The sequence below is a fragment of the Pelodiscus sinensis genome, chromosome 7 (assembly GCF_052426305.1).
Source record: "Pelodiscus sinensis isolate ZL-2025 chromosome 7, ASM5242630v1, whole genome shotgun sequence".
Taxonomy (NCBI): domain Eukaryota; kingdom Metazoa; phylum Chordata; order Testudines; family Trionychidae; genus Pelodiscus; species Pelodiscus sinensis.
This window is the reverse complement of record NC_143058.1, coordinates 73,384,625-73,405,565: the sequence shown is the minus strand read 5'-3', so window position 1 is coordinate 73,405,565 and position 20,941 is coordinate 73,384,625. Positions and strand designations below refer to the sequence as shown.

The window sequence follows — 20,941 nt, the reverse complement described above, 5'->3', positions numbered from 1 at the left end:
GCCCTCTCGCTGATTCCCTTCCTTGTTTGGGTGAATCCCACAGCTCTTCTAAATGCAGGATTTGCACTTCTCTTCACCCCAGGACCATAAAAGAAAGGGGCATTCATTTAAAGATGCTTCTAATGGAGTCTGCATTAGTGCAACAGGAGCTGTTCTCCGATTTGGCACCAAGTACCGCAGCTTTGGTGCAAGGTGCACCGCTGGCACTGTCCACATGGCACCGGGCATCTTTGGCCCAGTCAAAGAGGGCTAAGAAGTCAGCCAAAGATAACTCCCCCAACCACATGGGGAAAGCTAAAGGGGACTGTCCATCGAACCCCACCATGGACAGTCTACCTCAGTCGCTACTCATAATGTCAGTGTGCAGCCCTACTCCACATCAGAAGCCTTTCAGGAGATGCAGAACATACTCTCCATGCCAGTGCTGTCATCGACGGGACCAAATGGGCTCAGACATAGGGAGGAAGATGCAGCTGACTACTCACTGAGTATTGGACGCTCGTGCTCTCCCATGTGGCTGGATAAGAGGGCCTTTCATAGCCCCACTGGGTCTCACCACGACATCATGCCAAGTCCCCGGCACCCTCTACCTTTGAGTGCAGACCTGTGGAGGCACACGCTCAGCGGCAGTAGCAGTACAGTAGAGCAAGTCGTTCCCACAGATGCTCCACTTCAGCGGCTCCTGGAGTACCTCTTAGCTCTGAGGCAGGAGAGTCTTGCGCTGGCCTCCATCTAGCAGCTATCTCAGCCTTCCATCCGCAGATCCAGGGGCACTCAGTTTTCTCACATGACCTCATGCATCACTTTCAGAAGGGTCTGGAAAAGGTTTTTCCACAGGCACCTGCCCCACTCCCACAATGGGATCTCAGCCTGGTTCTTGCTAGGCTCACTAGACCTCCAGAGCCGTTGGCCACTTGCCCCCTTTGGCTGCTGTCTAAGAAGGTGACCTACCTAGTGGCCATTACATCAGCCAAGATGGTCTCCAAGCTACGAGCGCTAACATAGGCGCCACCGTACACAGTCCTCTTTCTAGATAAGGTGCAGCTGAGGCCACACCCAGCTTTTCTGTCAAAAGCGATCTCAGTGTTCCCCATGAGCAAGACATCTTCCTTCCCATCTTTTACCCGAAGCCTCATGCATCCAATAAGGAGCAACGTCTGCACATTTTGGATGTCAGGAGGGGATTGGCATTCTACTTGGAGAGAACAAACCCCTTCTGTAAGTCCACATAGCTATTTGTGGCTTATGCAGAAAAAATGAAGGATCATCCCCCCCAAAATTATTGCCCCCCAAAACTATCCAGATGGATTACCACCTGCATCCACATGTGTTATGACCTAGCAGGCATCCCAGGCCTAGATTGGATCAAGGCTCATTCACTAGGGCTCAGGCCTCATTAGCAGCCTTCTTGGCGAATGAGATCTGTCAAGAGGCAACATGGTCTTCGGTGCACACTTTCACAGACGACTATGCAATCACGCATCTCCTTTGGAAGAACAATGTTGCAGTCTGCATGCTCTTGAATCTCCTAGCCGCATCCACAGACACTGCTAACAGTCACCTATGTTGAATGGACATGAGCAAGCACTTAAAGAAGAAGAAAAGACAGTTATCTGTTCTGTAGCTTGTGTTCTTCGATATGTGTTGCTCATGTCCATTTAGCTTCCCGCCCTCCATCCCCACTGTCAGAATTCTTTGAGTTCTTTTGGCAAAAGGGAACTGAGGAGGGAGGGGCCTGGGACCATCCTCTACAGCATGACATGTGTGCACCACTCCAGACGGTGCTAAGACACAAGCTCCTATAGGTACTGCTGAGGGGAAAACTTCTGGCACCAGTGCATGTGGCGAGCACACACACCTATGTTGAATGGACATGAGCAACACATCTTGAAGAACACCAGTTACGGAACTCAGTCTTTTCTAACTCAGTTTTTGCCTGTACTCTGTTTAACTCAATGCTCAAATGCCTCTTTTGTTTCAGAAGAAATCCACAAGGCAACTCAGAAGTGATGAGAAAGGCAAAATTTCTAGTAGAAGTATTGGATTAGACACAGCTGTGTCTCACCCGGCTGAAAGTGGACATCCACATGATGAGTTTCATCTATCTCCTTCTAAACAATGTTGGAATAAGGAGGGATCTACCCAATATGAAAGCTTCTCAGGATTCAACAGTAGTGATAGTGTGCTAAGGGAACTGGATGATGGACAGTTTGAGCAGGAAGATGGAGTCACTCAGGTCACTTGTATGTGACCAAGTAAGTAACTGCTTTGGAGGGAACTGTAAATATTTAAAACAAATGTAAAGACTGAATTTACTACATTACTTTATATTCATTCGTATAACCCTTTGGTTTTCTCAGATACAAGTTTATATATCTGTTGCTTCTTTCTAGAGTTATACAGATAGAAAATATTACTACTACTGTAAAATACCTTGGGTTTATGTCTGTTCTTAATGGAACATACATTTGTAAAATTCTGCTAACTTCATGAATGATATTCTTGATGACACTTGTAAACTACAGGAAAGCAAACTTGGCAGATCAATTCTGACTTGTGCTGTAAGGGAGGGGAGTGGGAAACAGTGCTTTCCACAGGTAGAGGGAAATACAGAGGGAATGTAGAGGAATACTTTTCTAAAAGAGTATCGCAAGTATTGGAGGATTTTAAAAAATTAACTCTAAAGTACTTGACAGTTCTTTTAAGGCTTAATTGTGATTTTCAGGTTTTGCCTTGCTTAAATCCAGAATCTCTTAGACAGAGCTGCACTTTTAGTCTGACTGGAGTACTGGAGAATGTACCTACCACTCAAACCCCCATTCCAACTTGCATATGCGCATGCAGTTAGAACCAAGGGCAATGGGAATGTGCAGGAGCTGTATGGGGTCGACCCATTGGCTTCCAAGGGCACAGTGAGCATAGCTAAGTATTTCCTTACCAGTTAATGGAAACCGAACATTTGGAAGGCTGTGCAAAGAGTGTTACCAGTAAGATTATAGGTGCACTGTAATGCTGCTTGTATATAGCTCATATATGAAAACATAAAAGCTATGTCTCAACTGAATACATGTATCAGCATGTGTAAAATGTATTCATCTGTTCATCAAGTTCCTGGCTAGAAAATTCTTGCTTTCAGTGATAATTATGAGAATTATTCTGGATCAGTACCTTCAAGGAGAGTAGTTCAAGTGGCTTTGGTACTGAGAGACTCTAATATTAATGTAACTGTGTTGGAAAGGTGTTAATAATGATTTTTCTGCAGCCGTATTGCAATAATACTTTATTCAGTCACTGCCTAACTTGATCAGCCATTTAGCTTATTAAAAACATCTGGAACCAAGTCATTAGTATCAAAATAAATTAACAGTTTTCATTCTTTATTTTGATCAATAGTGGGCCCTTTAGGCTAGTATCGTAATTCAGTCATTGCCTCTAGAAAGTTGCTATTTAAATAATAGAGAATGCCAACATTTTAAATGAGGAAAAGAATGGAAAATGGGGGAAGCCAAAGAGAAATGCCTGTGCTGATGATAAAGGTGATTGCAATTAAAATTTGCATTATCCTAACATAGTTATGCACATAACCACAACCTGCGACATGCATATTCATAAGGCATTTGATTAACAGGATCAATCAGTAATCGATCACTAATTTCAGTTAAGATGATGGGAACAGGTTTGGACAAAAAAAGAATGACACAGTGCTGTAAATAAGACAGTCAAGGTTCTTTTACGACTGGCTGGAAAGAAGGCCATGCTTAACTGACCCTTCTCTTTCTTTAGCTACTTTGCATACACACTGCATTAGATAAACTCCCACTCTTGTTTTAGCCCATGTACATCTCCATGGAAGTGCCTATATTCCAATAGAATATCTGTACGTCAAAGGCAGCCATTGTGTTCTCTTGCTAGCGTGGAGATCAGCAATGGAGAGAACAGTATTAATTGACTGCCAAGGGACTTTTGGCCTAGAGTGGTAAGATAGTGAATTTCACAGTGTACAGTCAGGAGAACAGTGGGATCCTCATGGGACAGCGGGGTGGTGATAACATGTTTACATTATTCCTGTGTAATAAGCAATACTGAATCAGGGAAAGGCTTGATGCTGTTTTGGCTCAATTCAATTCCCTAGAGTTTTTTAATAAACCATCTTGTTAGTCTTTAAAGTGCTACATTGTCCTGCATTTTGCTTCAACTACCCCAGACTAACACGGCTACATTTCTATCACTAGAGTTTTTTGTTTGTTTTGCTTTTACAGAAAATCCCAATAATAACACACATTAGAGGATGAAATTTTAGGAGCTGGTAACAGCCCCTTCATTTAGGATGCCTGACACTTTTTCTGTTGTAGAAGATTATGGATGATTTGTTTGGTTGTTCTGAGAAACTACAAGGCCTCTTAAAATTTGCAGAGATGTGCCTTTTAGGATTAGAGATGTGCCTTTACTTGTCCCATGAAATTCCATTCAGGTTTGGCTGAATTATCAATGGTTAAAATTGCCCTTTCCAGTCTCTCCCTCTCTCTTGAATTCCTCAGGAAAATGTTGACAACGTGTCAAAATAATAATTGAATTTGAAAGATTTAAGAGCTAAATTCATTCGACAGCAGCACACACAACTGGGTATGCTGGGAATAGCCAGTGTGGCTATCGTAGTGGTGTTTGGTGGAAGAGCTTAGAGGGGGCTCCCCCTATGTCCTCAGCCACACAGACCCAACCTATTACTGTAGCATCTTATCCCATTTTTGGATAGGATGCTATCTCCCAAAGGAGGAGCAGAGATCTAAGTCAAACATCTCAACTGCTTCCACGAGTCCAGCACATAGTGCCAGTAACCCAATCCTCCTTTGGGATGAAGCCTTCTTCTGCAATCAGGTAACATCATTAGTCCTGAATCTCAGGTTTGTTTTACATTATTGACAATTCAACCTTCCAATGACGATGACGATGCTGGAATGGGGGGTGTAGGAGTTCTTTCAGTTTTACATAGAAAGGTTTTACTTTTTTTCCTTTAAAATTACATTAAAGGAAAGTCAAGTACTTTAGGTTTCGGTTGCAAAGTCAAGCACTTGCAGGTTAGTAAATACCAAATTTATGCAACCCTCACTTGGCTCCTTGGTGATCAAGTCTTGTGTGATCACATGCTATTTTTCTGTGGGACCCCTGCTTCAATCAGTACACAAGGGGATAGTTAACATAAATCTGGCATCTCCTAACTTTTGAATGCTTGACTTGGTAACCAGAAATAAAAATGCCATTAAAAGATAGTTAACATACAATAAATCCTTAGAGAGAGACTACACCAGTCAGATCTGCATAAGCAGCTAAAATCCACGCACGCAAGCATGCACACATACAAAGGAAATCAGCAAATGTATCATTACAGTATACCAAGAACTTTGTAACATGCAAACTTAAAGATTTTTTTCAAGTTATAAAAACTCTAGTACATCTACTTTTCAGGGGAGAGGGTTAACCTGTATCCCAATGTTGAATAGTTAATGGCAGTTAGTCCTATACAGAGAACTTAAAATTTAACTTCAACTTCAAATAACAAGTTATCACTAAAGACCATTAAAGTAAGTACAGTTTTTTCTTTCTTGGTGAAGTTAAATATGTACATTTCAGAAAAAGAGCAAAAAATAATATAACATACGTTAATTTAGAACAAATTTGTCTCTGAGATCAGCAGTTGGGATCTCAGATAAGCAATGTAAATAAAAAATTGTCTTGCCCATCTGCATAAATTAAGGATTTTCCCCCATACTCTCAAAAGTCTTTTTGCTAGATTCCCGCCACTTACATGTTGGGGCAAGGGTTTTTTTCAAAAGATATGTGTGGTTTGTCCAGAAAGAGTGCTTTCTAGCACAGTCCCACTTTTAGAAAGACAGGGGTTTGTTGGTTTCTTTGTTAACTGCGAAATAAGCCACACCTTGAAAGTCAGTAAAAATAAAATCTGATTATCTCTGTTTTCCTCCTCATTCCCTGGAAGCTTTAACCTTAGATCTGTCTTTGTCCCTTAGGGTGCATCTACACTGCACCCTTACCTCAAAATAAGCTACAAAATTTGCGCTAAGCAAATTGTGTAGCTTATTTCGAGGTAATTTTAAAATAGCTTATTTCAAAATTTGGTGCTGTCTACACAGCACCAAATTTTGAAATAAAGCGCTATTCCGACAAGTCCCTTAAACCTCGTGGAACAAGGGTTGTAGGGACGCCGGAATATTGCGCCTGTTATTTTGAACTATATTTCAAAATAACGAGCACGTTTAAAGACAGATAATTGCTATTTCGGAATACTTCTGGTATCCTGAAATAGCGCCACTGTCTAGATGTAGCCTTCAATAGTGATAATCAGATTTTAATATTTTAGCAGCTTCTGTGAATCCTTTCCCAGTTCTATAAACCCGTTTGATAAATAGTGAAGCTGTAGCCAGTCTCCCATACACTTATTCTTATACTCAGGAACTATCTAGCTGTACTGAGGCCCAGCACTTTTGGATTTCACTCATCTAATAGATGACACATTAATTTCTTCTCCCCCCGCTGCAGGAGACCTAGTATACATACCATTAACTCAGACCTGATTTTCCCAGAATGCTCACTCTGTATACTAGAGCTTTTTATTTTATTTTGCCATGTAACCAACAAACTTTAGGGCCTTCATAATTTTTCACCCTCTGCCTATAAATTCCTTCACAGAACTGAGGTCACTTAAGAGAGACTGCCATTTCAAAAGTTGGCATTAAGGAACATCAGAAACTTAAATACAGTCAGACAGCAGGGCAGGTGGTGTTCATCTAAAGGAAATAAAATACAGAATAAAAGATTGATAGTACAGAACAGCCTGAAGGATCAAAATTGTTCCTTAAGGAAAAGCAGTAACTTGTCTGGTGGCCAAATTGAAGAAAAGCAGCTCTGATGGGGATTGGTAATGAGACACAGAGCCTTTCACCTCTCAGAACACTGCCCTGCCAAGTTTTGCACACCCTCAACTCACACTACACTAACACTAAGTCACCCAGCATCTTGCAGGACTGGGCCCCAATTTGCCAGTTCAGCAGCAATCCAAATCTACTGCTGCTTGGCAACCATTACAAAACGCGTTTGTGGCCTTCATTCAGCTGAGCTACAGAACTGCTTTTTTCCAATCTATTTTGAACCAAATATAAAGTAGTACAGACAATTTGAAAGTAATTAAAACATTCTAAATAACTACTGATAAAAGGCAGCTATGTGGACTGCTTAGAAAATGATATACCTATCCACAGATTCTCATTATATCTCTTCTAAGGCAAAATGAAATTGGCTAAAAAACTTATCAAACTGATAACAATTATTTCTGAAGCTGTAGGAGAAACAGACCTGGAAACAATTTGGTACTCGTATTCAGAAAAGGAAGGGAAAGGAACGGTCCAAGTAATTACTTCTGGTAAGTCTCTCTTTGGTTCTTAGTAAGATAGTAGAAGAAATGTTGGTGAGAGGATGTACAAAATGAGATGATAATTAAACTATGAACAATCTGCACAAATTTACAAGGGAAAACTGCATCAAACTTGATTGCAATTTTTTACAAAATTGGGCCCTGAGACAGCAGTGAGTTTCACAGCTCATTGCAGGATTGGAGGCTTACTGAATAAAGTAGCTGTTAAATCTTTACTAAAAGTTAAAATATTACACTCTGTCCTGTGAAATTTTGGTTGGGATATTAATTCATGTGGATTCTTCATGAGCACTTGCACTGAAAATGAACAGTCTGAAAAAACATTAAGATAAATGAATAATAAATGCCAAAGGATGGCATTTGGGGTAATGTACATAGTGGGATTCAGCTAAGAATTCAATTGGATCCGGTAAGAATATATTAGTGTCTAACCCCTATGAAGTGGTACTGACTGCCCTTAACCCGCATTGACTTCATGGGATATAGAGAACAAGCAGTACTTCCCAAGACTGAGCTCCTAGTAACCTAGAAGAGGGGAATGAACAATATGTTAGATTTTGGGATAGCTACCCAGGATAGAGAAATAACATGAGACCTAGAAATTTCTGAAATATGGATGGAGATTCAGGCTAGACAAAGGCCAGCTAGTATACCTGGAGGGGAAAGGGAATAACGTGTGCAGATATTGTTGGGAGAGCAGGTATATTGAAAGGGAGTGGTGAACAGCAAATCAGCGGTAAACTTGCACTGTGGTATAACAACCAAAAATGTAATTATGGCCTTCATATACAAAGGGAACTGGTTGCTGATACAGAGACCACACTTAGAATAGAGGAACGTGAGGAAAGTAATAGATCAGTCAATCAATCACACACCGCCTCCTAAGACCTGTTGCACCAATCAGAGTGCTCACAGCTGATGGCGTTGCACCAGGAATCAGGTAGTGAAAATCCCATATCTGACACAGTCTTGTGAATCCACAAATCTCTGGGGAGACGCCACAGGTGGCACACCTCTTAAGGGCAAGGCATGCAACTCTCTATGCATCAGGGGAGGAGTTGAGAGCCTGGTGTGCTGGGATATTTATGGCCATCTTGGCCACCAGACCGCTTTTGAATATAATGAGCGACTGAAGGAAGACCAGCTCTTTGAGGTCATGATGTTTTACACAAAGTCAAACCACTTTATACTCATGGGCTGCGTCTAGACTGGAAAGTTTATCCGCCAAAGCAAGCGCTTTTGCGGAAAAACTTGCCGGCTGTCTACACTGGCCGCTTGAATTTGCGCAAGAACACTGACGATCTAATGTAAGATTGTCAGTGTTCTTGCGCAAATACTATGCTGCTCCCGTAAGGGAAAAAGCCCTCTTGTGCAAATGTATTTGCGCAAGAGGGCCAGTGTAGACAGCTAAAAAGTGTTTCGCGCAAAAAAGCCCCGATGGTGAAAATGGCGATTGGGGCTTTCTTACGCAAAACCGTGTCTAGATTGGCATGGACGCTTTTCCGCAAAAAGTGCTTTTGCGCAAAAGTGTCTGTGCCAATCTAGACGCTCTTTTCCGCAAATGCTTTTAACGGAAAAACTTTTCTGTTAAAAGCATTTGCGGAAAATCATGCCAGTCTAGACGCAGCCAGGGTTTGTCACTGGGAATACATACAGAATGCCTCGAGCTGCTCCGTCTGCCCGTAAGAGGGTCCCGTACAGCAGTATATGTAATACAAAGGTTTTACAGACCCTGAACTTTGCCTCAGCTGAGACAAAGGACGCAGGAAGCATCTAGACCTATTAGTAGAAGAATATCTGCTCTTCTGCTGCCATTTGAATTTTATTTGCAGCTTAGGTAGATGAGCTGTCCATGCTCTCCACAGTACTTGACCCCACCTGCTCTGTGGATTCTCCTCTGAAGAACTGGGCCTTAATTTTCTGCCAGGAGATGTTCTCCTCCATAGTACAGGTCATGACTTGGAGACCTCTAGGGACAGGACAAATTGGGCCTTCTCCCCAATCACAGAAGCACTGTTTGCATAGTCTAGGTCAGCAAACTGTTCTGGGCCAAACTTAAATCTGATGCATGAAGCAGCATGTCCTAATAGCCAGTCAATAGCTCAATGGAGTTGTGTAGAAATACAGCAAATGCAGAGAACCATTGTGTACTCTTACACTACTGCTAGGCTACATCTACACCATGAGTGTCTTGTGGAAGTGCAGATGCAAATGGAGTGCTCATTTGCATATGTCACGCTCATTTGCATTCCTTCTTCCTTTCCCTTTTGAGCAAGACGTTTTTGTGCAAAAAAGCGTTGTGTAGACGGTGCCTTTATGTGCAAAAAACCCCTTTTGCGTAAGAGCCGTTCTTTCTCAGAATGACTGAAAGAACGGCTCATGGGCAAAAGGGGTTTTTTAAAAAATGGGCAAATTGTCCGTATTTTTTCTCGTTCTTCCCATCAGTACCAGTGCCCCCCGGTGTGCATCCTGCTCCCAGTACTGTAGAACCAGCCCCTGATCAAACCATTCAGCTCACTAACAGCCCAGCTGGCAGGCTCTTTCCTTTCCGCCCACCCCCACCTCTGGCTGGGCTGGCACCCAGGGAAGGCTCAAGACCCTGTGGCCCAGGGCGCTGGCCAGGAGGAGCCAAGCCTGCATGTGCCAAAGCCCCACACAACTCTGGCATGGGGAGCTTCTCCGCCTCTCAGGTAGGCTCTGGAGTGGCAGGGAGGAAGCTATTTGCAACCTGTTTGCAACTGGACCCTGCAGGTCCCCGGGCAAGGTCACTTAGCACCCTCTTCACATGCTGCCCCCACCCTAGGTCCTGCCCCCAGGAGTGCTGAGCTGCTCTGTCCCTTAGACAGCGTGGGGCTGCGCTGTCCTCTGTCCCACTGCTGAGCCAACTCTGTTGAAGCCCCTGCAGCCAGGTTCCCTGGTCCCTGCTGCTCAATTCCTCCTTAGGGTTCAACCCTTTCCTGTCTACGCTGGAGCCAATAGGCAGCTGGGTTTTGTTGGTGGCCAGTAGCAGCTTGAAGGTGTTAGCTGACTTTCTTCCCTGTGCGAGCAGGAAGGACAAGCTGCTTCTAGCCACAGGGAGCAGGAGAGGGGTAGAGGAGGAAAGAAAAGACGGCTGGAAAAACACAGGCTAGGACATCCCTACCCCTGTCCCCACCCTCCTGCAGCTGGAAGTAGCTCCCACCCTTTCCCTGCCTCATGGTGCCGAAGGGCTGTTGTCATGTTCTGGTGGGAAGTCAGGTATCTGCGTGTGCCCCCCGCATGTTGCCTTGAAAAGATGCAGTAGCAGGAGAGGCAGGTCCATCACAGGGGACCAGCCAGGTAGAGAGGGAGACGAACTCTGAGTAGGGAGGGGTGGATCAGGTTGTGCCCATCCCCATATGAGAGAGATGCACAGGCTCGTGTGTGCGTCACCTCTCCCCATGCAAACCCTAAGGAAGGTAAATAAAAAGACTCCAGCTACGCAGTGTTTCTTTAACAGGGCCTCAGCCAACTTGATGTTAATTTGAGCAATTCTGCTGCCTAGTTCTGATTGCCATTGAACTCGCCTGAATACGAGTCATTTTCCCAAGAGTCCTGTATTCAGCATAAGGGAATTCATCCTACTATTAAGCTTTGGTTCGAGACCTGTGAGTTGGGCCCCCCTCAAGTTAACACTAGAGTGTTAAGGAAGAACCAGTGAAGAATGAAAGTCTTGTCAAGCTTTTGGCACGACTGCTCTACTAAATAGGCGAGCTACTACAGCTGAACCCATGCCAGCAGGCAGGCAGGCATTTTAAGCAGCTGATGATTGGACCCTTTATTTAACTTCATTCTAGGGTGCAATTACATAGGAGCTCAGGCATGTTGGGAACTGAGATTAAATAAACATGGCCTCTGGCAAATTTTCCCTCTTGCAGCTCGAGCGTAGGTGGCCATGACAAATCAGACAGCTGTAAAGTGACATTTTGGCTGCTGTGCCAGAAGCACATTGATACCGCTGTAACACCGAGTGTACAGAACACATCTAAGTGCGTCTGTCAGGCTTCCTCTGGGCACCAACAAAGTGCAACAAGTGACTTTTACACTCACCGCTGACTTATATTTTGTGAGAGAAACAGGCTCTAAGTGAAGACTTCAAAAACCAATGCGTTTCTTTTTGTCGGTTTGCTGGTCCCATAAAGCAAAGACCAGGTGCAAACTCATTCTGAATCCCAATCCCTAATCTAAGCAATTGGGTTGCACCCTTCCTCGAAAAAGCCAAATGGAGTTTAGACATATCCATGAGGCTCAGGATTGGGTCTGGCCTTTTTCACTCTTCATCTGGCTCAGAGGGGGCAAAATATGGCCCATGCGCCCGATCTAGCCCACCCAACCTTCAAATCCGGGCCACCACCCGCCCGCGGCCCAGCAAGATACTTGGGCAGGCTCCCTGCCTGCCATGCCCTCACATGCCATTTAAAGTGGCTGGCTGCGGGGGCCAGGTACGTCACTGCACACCATGTGCCCCATGGGGGGGGGGCACTTCATATGCTGTCCCTGCCCCCAGAACAATCTCGCAGCTCCCATTGGCCAGAAACCAGGCAATGGGAGCTGCCTGGGCCATGCTTGCAGCACAGGCAGCATACGGAGTGCCTCCCCATCCAACACAAAGACAGAAAATTCACCAGTCTTATGCTCATTCTTTGAAGAGGTGTCTAAGGAGAAACAGGCAATGGTTCAGTCAGCAATCCCTGAAAGTCTAGAAGGTTCTATTCTCCCAATTTCCTCTGGAGTTCATGCAGCAGTTGCCGTTCTGCATACAGCTTTTCTCCCAAGAAATCCTGGTAGCAGGAACATGGAGGACACACTTACTAGAGAGGGACTTAGACCCACACTGGCCTAATGCACTCCAAAACGGAGATGAATTCAAGTCAGTAATAAGGGAAATAACCCTAGTTACAGCCATTATGTGTGGATCCATGGGCCTTAAAGTGCAGCAGGGGAGGTTTAGATTGGACATTAGGAAAAAATTCCTAACTGTCAGGGTGGTCAAATATTGGAATAAATTGCCCAGGGAGGTGGTGGAATCTCCCTCTCTGGAGATATTTAAGAACAGGTTAGATAGACATCTGTCAGGGATGGTGTAGACGGAGCTTGGTCCTGCCTTGAGGGCGGGGGGCTGGACTCGATGACCTCTTGAGGTCCCTTCCAGTCCTATTATTCTATGATTCTATGATTCTATGGACTCTGGAAAACTGGCACCATAAGCCCGTCGAGTGTATTCAGTGGCCAAATGCCTTATGTCCTGAACAGTGGATAATTATTTACAAAGGTGCCTCAAAATAATCTGGTAGAAACCTGCTCAGGGAGGAGCTGGGTGAGAGAATGGTCAATAATAGAAATCAGAGCATTTGCTTTCCTCAAGGAAAGTTGAAGGACAAGAAGCCCTTATGACCACAGAAACTCATTTTGTCCCTACCTACAAATAAAGTAGCAGGATCTTCTTATGCCAGACATCAGGGCTATGTCTACATTAGCAGCTTCTTGCGCAAGTATGGCCATTCTTGCGCAAGAATCCGCAGAGCGTCCACACTGCCTGCACGCTCTTGCGCAAGGAAATTTACAGTACGGCGTGGTAAGAGAGGGCTTCTTGCGCAAGATCTACTCTCTTTTTTAACAGGTGTAAGCCCTCTTGCGCGGGCGCCCTTATGCAAGAGGGCAGTGTGGACGCTCGGCAGGGATTTCTTGCACAAGAAAGCCTTATGGCTAAAATGGCCATCAGAGCTTTCTTGCGCAAGAGAGCGTCTACACTGCCATGGGCGCTCTTGCACAAAAGCACAGCTTGCATATGGCAGTGTGGACGTTTTCTTGCACAAGACTTCTTGAACAAGGACCCTTGCGCAAGATGTTCTTGCGCAAGAAGCCGCCAGTGTAGACATAGCCCAGGTGTGTAAGGGAGACAGTAAAGGAAGCAAACTCACTGGAGCTTCATGTTCCTCCACATCGTCTCCTGAGATACGTGGCTGAAAAGTATTGTATAGGATAATGCTTATATAGCAGCTCCCAATTAATGTGCCACACCAAAAAAAAAAAAAATTTGTCAGATATAGAGCTATTTGGGAATCTTGTTGGCAGTTTCAGAAGAAATGCAAGTATTGCATGCACACAGAGCCCGAATTATCTTCTCAGTGTAGAAAGTGACCCCACATAGTCAGGGCTGAAATATTGCTAGGCAACAGGCATCTGACCTGCAGGTGTCTGTACATCATACTGGAACAAATAGAGGACTTTGATGTTCCTAAACAAGTTTTCATAAAGACTTAATTCACACATTATTTAAAACAATCATTGTTCAAAGAGAATAATAATCTCAAGTTAAAAGCCATGTTTTGCAGCTGTGATTGCATAGCTAGAGCTCACTGCAAGCATTTGTGAATGGTATAGTTAAATGTGTAACTACTTGATTTGTGCATACCCATGCCGTTTCATAAATACAAAAGTTGCAGATGTTGTTTCAGCGAATAACATTGAGCATTTAACTTGGGTTGGCCAAAATTTTTGACGGAGGGCCACTCTGTTATAAATGGATGAGCTGCAGGTCCTGGGGGTGCGGAAGGGAGCTTGGGGTAAAGGATTAGGTTGCAAAAGGGAGAATGGCATCTGGGAGGGAGTTTGGGTGAAGGAGGTAGTTGTGACCTAGGGCAGGGAACTGGGGTGCAGGGTTTTGGAACGTGACCTAACGTAGGAGGGGATTGTGATCTCAGGCAGGAGATGGGGTGCCAGATCTGGGAGGGGATATGGGAGCAGGCAGAGTAGAGGGACAGGAGTGTGAGGCAGAGGGTTGGGGAAGGGAGGAACCGAGGTGCCAGAGGCAGGTTCTTGGCAGGAGCCTTACCAGCCTGCCTGCCTGCCTGCCTGCAGAGCTAAAGGCTTGCAGAGCTAAAAATGTTTCTGCCTGCTCAGCCATGTGCTTGATTAGTGAACAAGAGGGTTGTGCTTTGTGGCTGCCTGTTATTCAAACAGGCAGTTCCCATTGGCTACTGTCTGTCCAGAAACCTGCCAATGGGATTGTGCTTGGGTGGGAGCAGCGTCTGAGTCTTCCCCACCTCCCCTTCAGACTCAAAGAGAAAGTACCCTGCAGCCACATTTCTGAGCTGTGTGCAGGGCAAGCAGAGGAGCCTGCCTGGGGCTCCCCACTGCCTCCGTGGGCCAGACCCAGTGACTTGGCAGGCCGGATCCAGCCCGCAGGTCTTATTTTGCCCAGGCCTGCTTTAACCCATAAGTCGGCCCCTACCAAATTCATGGTCCAATTTGATCAATTTCACAGTCATGGGATCTAAAAAATCATAAATGTCATGATTTTAACTATTTAAATCTGAAATTTCACAGTATTCTAACTGTAGGAATCCTGACCCAAAGAGGGTTGCATGTGTGTGTGTGGACGGTGTCACAAGGCTATGGGAGGAGGGCTGTAGTACTGCTACCCTTACTTCTGTGCTGCTGTAGGTGGTGGTGCAACCTTCAAACTATGATCATATAGGAGTAAAGTGGTGAAATAAAAAGGCATTGGACTTCTGTCCCCTAACTTCAAAAAAGTACATAAAACAAGAATTTAAGTCCTCATCTAGTGAGAGGGTTTGGGGACATTACAAACAGAAATAATGGTAAAAGTGCTGGTCATCAGTATTACTATGATTAAGTTTACAGTGTCCTTTATAATGCTGAATAGAGCTATGTAACTTGCAACCACAGGTCTACAGCAGTCTGTAATTTGTCTTTAAAACCTGAAGCTGCCTTGATAGAGAAGGATATATAGTACTGTTTGAGAATACTTATTAGGCATAATACCTTAATGCATTTTAATGTTCATTCATATATAATTATTTAATACCCACTCCTTATAAATACTACAGCCAGTGTCTTTCTCGAAATGGGAGACAGTTCTTGTTGCTTTACAAATCTAATCAGAATGACTAAGTGTAGTGGCAAGACACTGTTTTTTTCATATTCATACTCCAGTGTCTCTTTTATATCTTCACTAGATTTGCAACAGACGTACTCTTATGTGAACTAGTCTTTACAAAATTACTGAAATTGTATTAAGAATCAAGCTAGTGTTATTTACTGGCACATGGACTAATTCTCCAGACAAAAATCAAGTAACCAGTTTGATTACACAGCATTAAAAAAATTGATTTTACATGTGTGAACTATAAATGGTTCCCTAGGCCGTACACCATAACAAATACAAATACATTAAAAATAGAGATTTTGAATATAGTAAGACGGTTCATAAGCTTCTAAAAAACCTTACACTTTCAAATTATTAAATTATTTCCTGTCCACAAATACAATTTCTCACTACATCTGGATTCTGATAATATATGCGTCTAAACACAATAGTTCGTGTCTGTGTCATACCTGTAACAGATTCATTTTCACTACAACAGTTTGAGGGGGAAAAACCTCAGCAAGTGGAAAAAATTCCCTTAAGCACCTTCTGCAGTTAAGGTGCTATATACATAAGATTTCTAGTGGCTTCTTTGTAAAGTCAAGTTCCTTTTTTGTATTTGTGACTAGTTTTTTATTATTAGAGGCAACCAAGAGTTTTATTTTGCCTTACTTAAGACCACAGTAGTTTATACCACTTAGTAACAGTTCAAATCTCTTATCAAGTTATATATAGAGATATTTCCCTTTAACAATTTATGGTGATAAAACAAAGCCAAATTTTGATTAGATTTCTAAACTCTTTACCAAAAGCTAGTCACGTTTTATTTATATTTTGTATATTTGCTCTTCTTAGTAAAGAGGAGTTCAGGTTGCTGTTTTAACATTTTCCTGCTACCTAGTGAATAGAATGGACAGGACAGTTGGAATTTTGATTTTTAATATTGATTTACTTTGCCCAGACTGAGACAATCAGCATTGTATTTTGAATTAAAATCTTAGTGTCTATTTACTGTTGACTAGCAGAACTACTGTGGCTAAGTAATACAAATCAGAAGACATACATGGCTCTGGGAAAAAACCTGAAAGCTGTTCTTTGCTTATATTCAGGCCACTTATTTAGGTATTTGTATTAATAATACCTAGCGAGAAGATCTATGAAAAGAATTTCCTTCACTTACTTGATATTCCAGAATCATTTAACGCTTGTACTAAAGTAAAACAGGGCATAAATGCAAACTCTTTTCAGAGTAACAGATGTGAGTAAATCACAACATTTCTACATTCTTAAATGATGAATATTATGACCTCCAACCATATTTTGTATCCTGAGAGGGGAGAGCACAGAACTTCCTCTAGGAAGCATGTAGTATCCAGTTAGTTGCATTCTTGGAGGAGGAAAAAAAAATGAGAAACATGTAGCAACATATATTGATATGTAAAAATAGTTTTTTAATTCTGGGTCTTAGAATTACAACTTAATTCAAAAGACAAATGTAGCTCAGTTTCTCTCTAAGAAGAATGTAAGTTTGTAAATGGAACCATTAAAATATTTACTGAACAAATCAATGGTTTGCTTACACAAGCCAGAGTTTTATGGTAGCACTCAGGCTTGTGTGTGTACACTGTCAGAGTACTCATGAAAACAGTAGCAAGAAAAATATAAGCAGTGTTTCTCTTAGGTCTTTTATATTCAGCTTAGATAGTACAGTGAGTCAATTTTACAGTATGACATAATATTATATGAATGAGAACAAACAAGGTTAACTGTTGCAGAAGTTTTTACTAGAACTCAAAGCATGAAAGAAGGGGAAGTTCTGAGCAGTGCTCCACTAGCTTCAAATTTACAAAAGTAGTGAAAAGCACCAGCTTTTTTCGTCCCAGTCATTTTGGCCAATGTAAACTTGTCGAAGTGGCCGGGTAAAAGAAACATATCGTGGTCTATCTTGCAACAGCAGATTGTTACAAAGTTAACTAAATCTTATTACCTCAAAAGTATAATCCATTACCCTGGGTGCAAATTTCAAGATATCAAGTCATCTTAACCTCTATAGGATAAACCTGAAGTATCCAAGTTTAGTAATTTAAACTAATCACTGGGGCTATTAGAGAGTGAGGCTATTTCGGGATACTGGAAGTATCCCAAAATAGCAATTCCACATCTTTAAACACACCCATTATTTTGAAATACTGTACATTTTGAAATAACAGGCACATTATTCCGGTGTCCCTGCAACCCTCCTTTCGCGAGGACTAAAGGACTTGTCAGAATACCACTTTATTTTGAAACTAAGATTTTGAAATAAGTTACACAATTTGCATAGCGCAAATTGCATAGCTTATTTTGAGGTAAGGGTGCTGTGTAGACATGCCCTAAGAGTGTATCTGATGCAGTGACCCTGTTGACCATTACATATAATTTTAAAAATGAAAACAAAACAATCTGCCCAAGGTGGCAGAACTTGAAGATCTTTATCACTCCATGCTCTCATTGTTTAAATTCCCTTTACATCCAAATGATACAGTAGCTTAGGGTATATTTTGACTTCTAAGATTCTGTATTTATCTATTTAAGGCATGTTCAGTATATTTTGAATAAATTACTATTCAAAAATAAATTAGCATAACTTCTCAGGTAAGCATAACTTCAAGAGGAAGTATAGTTTAGATAAATGGCTTGGCCCACTAAGGCCAACACTTTAACCTGTTTCAATAGTTAAACAGGTTGATGACAACAAAGTCTCTATTATGTGAAGAAGCCACAAAACTAACCTTACCTAGATAAGATCCATTTAATATAAGAACACTGCTAGTACTTTTAGATTTTCTTCATTTATGTACATCATTAACAGTAAGTCTGCTAGAATACTCTTTAAAACATTTAAGTCTAATCAAATTGTGGACAATTCAACACCATTAAGTAGCACTCATGGAACTTGTGAGCTATTGCAAATCTGCAAACCACTCCACATATGTATGGATGTATTTCACTTAAGAGTGGATACAATCCAGGTGAATAGAGGAAAGCACATTGTTAATCATACTCTCAATATGAATCAAAGTATTGCAAGGCTAGAGTTCTTTTTTTTTCTCCACTAAGACTATGAACAAGACTATGCTACTACATTGTTCTGTAGTGTAATATGAATAAGATGAGGTATAATCTGTAAGCAGTTGTTATACATATGCACAGGTATAAAACCACTAAGTACCTTACTATAGGCAAGAAGAAAAGTTGAGAAGTCTCTGGGAGGAATGAAAGTGGAGGACTTTTCATCAGGAAAAAAAAAATCTTTCCTGGACTTAAGACTCAACACATCACTTCCATGATGTATACAGGCCTTCACTGTTACAGAAAGTTATGTCCAGAAAGTCCACAACTGTGTCTCATGTAGATCAAAAATATACATTTGGTATTACTAATACTGTTGTTGTGTTTAACATTTGCATATACATGTTCAAGGATACTATATATGCACACCCAAAAGCAGAAGCAAACTTTGAAACAAATGAGTTATTTAAAAAAAATAAAAAATTAGATGTAAGCTACAATTACAAAGACCTTCCTGCAGGAGTCTGAATTTAACATATGTATTAAACTCAGAACCACGGCTAACATTGCTATTTCATTAGAAAATGGCTTGTGTGAAACCATAGTCTCACTAATATTTTAAATCAGACACATTTGAGGATTGTGATCCAATGATTGTTTAGCAGCAATTTTACACAACTGTAAATTCTTTTATTAACAGGTATTATAAACAGATAATACTAATTTTATTTAAAAACCATGAGTGCCACATTGATGAATATACAGTTCATGAATAACTTAAAGAATTTCCCATATTAAAAGGCAATGCACACAGCATACAAAAAGTATACTAAACAAAGCTATGATAAGGATACATGATTGAAGTGTTTAAAATGATATATACAGTACATAATGTCAATTGTGTATTCAGTTCAGTTGCCTTCTGTACCACAATTCCCATCATGCCTCACTTTCTCCAGACACTGAATTCTGCACCTCTTCTTCCAAAATTGGCACAATCAGGTTATCCTTGGACATCAAATTATATTTCATCACAAATTTAGTGAACCGATGACACAAAAAGGTTTCATTCTGAGGATGGAAAAAATATTTGAATTCCAACATAAAATATAATGCATTATGGCATACGAGAAAGGAATATTTCAAACTGAATTGTGGGAAATGCATCATAAAAATCCTAGAGCATAAATAAATTGTCCTTTTGATGGTGTAAATTTTAGAAACAGTGGGTGGCTTACATCTAATAATACCACACAAAATCCATTAGCAAAATAGTTTTATTTCCCCCTTTTATATTCATAAGAGTGGACACAGCACCTATGTAAGCTTTATTTTCATAACTCAATCTTAAAAGCACCTGAATAGATATAAATTCAAGTCCTACTATGCCAAGCATGAAATCAGATAAACAACTCTGTCAACTGGTCCACTATGCAAAGCTCTAACAAAAGCTGTATATAGGCATCTAAACTTTAGTAACCAAATCCGCCCCCCAAACCCAATTAAACTTTAAGCTCAGCCACTTCTTAGCGCAGGGGTGGGCAGTAATTTTTTATGGGGAGCCAAGTGGTTGAGGGCTGCGCTCTTCCACGATATTAATAGAGGAGATGTAGGGTGGAGCAGGGAGGTGCAGAATGGAGCTTGGGGTGAGGGAGGGATTTTGGGTGAAGGAGGCAGTTGTGACCTGGGGCACTGGACTGCAGTGCAGAGGGTTGGATTGTGACGTAGGCTAGGGAACTGAGGTACAAAAAGGGTGCAGGGATTTGGGTTGTTAGCTAGGGCAGGAGGGGACTGTGATCTGGGGCAAGGGATTGGGGTGCTAGATCTGGGAGGGGGTATGGGTGCAGGAGGGAGGCAAAGGATTTGGGTATGTGGAGTGGGGGGGGGGGGGCAGGAGTGGGAAGCAGAGTGTTGAGGAAGGGAGGGGCTGCGATTCCAGAGGCAAGCTCTGGCCAGGAGACTTACCAGCCAACAACCTATTCCTGAATCAGCCTCCCTGCCTGCCCCATTCCTGCACAGGCTGCAGCCATGTGCTCAGAGTAACTATGAGCTCCTTGTGCTTCGTGACTGCCTGTTATTGAAACAGGCAGCTCCCATTGGCCAGTTTCTGGCCAATGGGATTGTGCTGGTGACAGGAGCAGCTCCTAGAGCCTTCCCCCTCACCTCCTGCTCAGTTTTTAAAGTGAAACTGCCCTGTAGCCACATTTCTGAGTGGCGTGCATGTGGAGCAAGGCAAGCGGGGAGCCTGCCTGAGACTCTCCCCAGCATCCATGGGCCAGAGCTGGTGGCTTGGTGGGACGGATGCAGCCTATGGGCCTTATTTTGCCCAGTTCTGTCTTAGCAGCTACTATAGTCCACAGGCTCTAGTTGTATGTGAACCCATTGTACTCCTCCCCATAATAGTTCTTACCCTGTTTTTGCTTTCACACCTCCTGACTCTAAAATTAAGTCAGTAAAAAAAAAAAAAAAAAAAAAAGCAGTTCCAAGTACTATATACATGAACCTGAGTCCCTTGTTGATTATGTGACTTTACTGTC

General features: G+C 42.3%; 2 protein-coding genes across 9 annotated transcripts in view; one reads left to right on the top strand and one right to left on the bottom strand.

Annotated features, from left to right (window-relative positions):
- The window catches only part of RFTN2 (raftlin family member 2), an 84,974-nt gene that overhangs the window by 57,030 nt on the left and 7,003 nt on the right, over positions 1–20,941 (top strand). For 2 of the 8 annotated variants that reach the window (XM_006117920.5, XM_025182036.3), the window contains exon 10: positions 1,982–20,880. In XM_006117920.5, the coding sequence (XP_006117982.3) occupies positions 1,982–2,251 (270 nt within the window). In that variant the 3' untranslated portion in view covers positions 2,252–20,880. Of the gene's footprint in view, positions 1–1,981; positions 20,881–20,941 lie in introns of those variants that run through there. The other 6 variants (XR_003088305.3, XM_006117921.4, XR_012905399.2 and 3 more) reach the window with 6 other exon arrangements.
- Positions 16,782–20,941, bottom strand: part of MOB4 (MOB family member 4, phocein) — a 15,615-nt gene continuing 11,455 nt past the window's right edge. Inside the window, exon 8 of the mRNA XM_075934253.2 lies at positions 16,782–19,475. Within this exon, the coding sequence (XP_075790368.1) occupies positions 19,344–19,475 (132 nt within the window). The 3' untranslated portion in view covers positions 16,782–19,343. The remainder of the gene's footprint in view (positions 19,476–20,941) is intronic.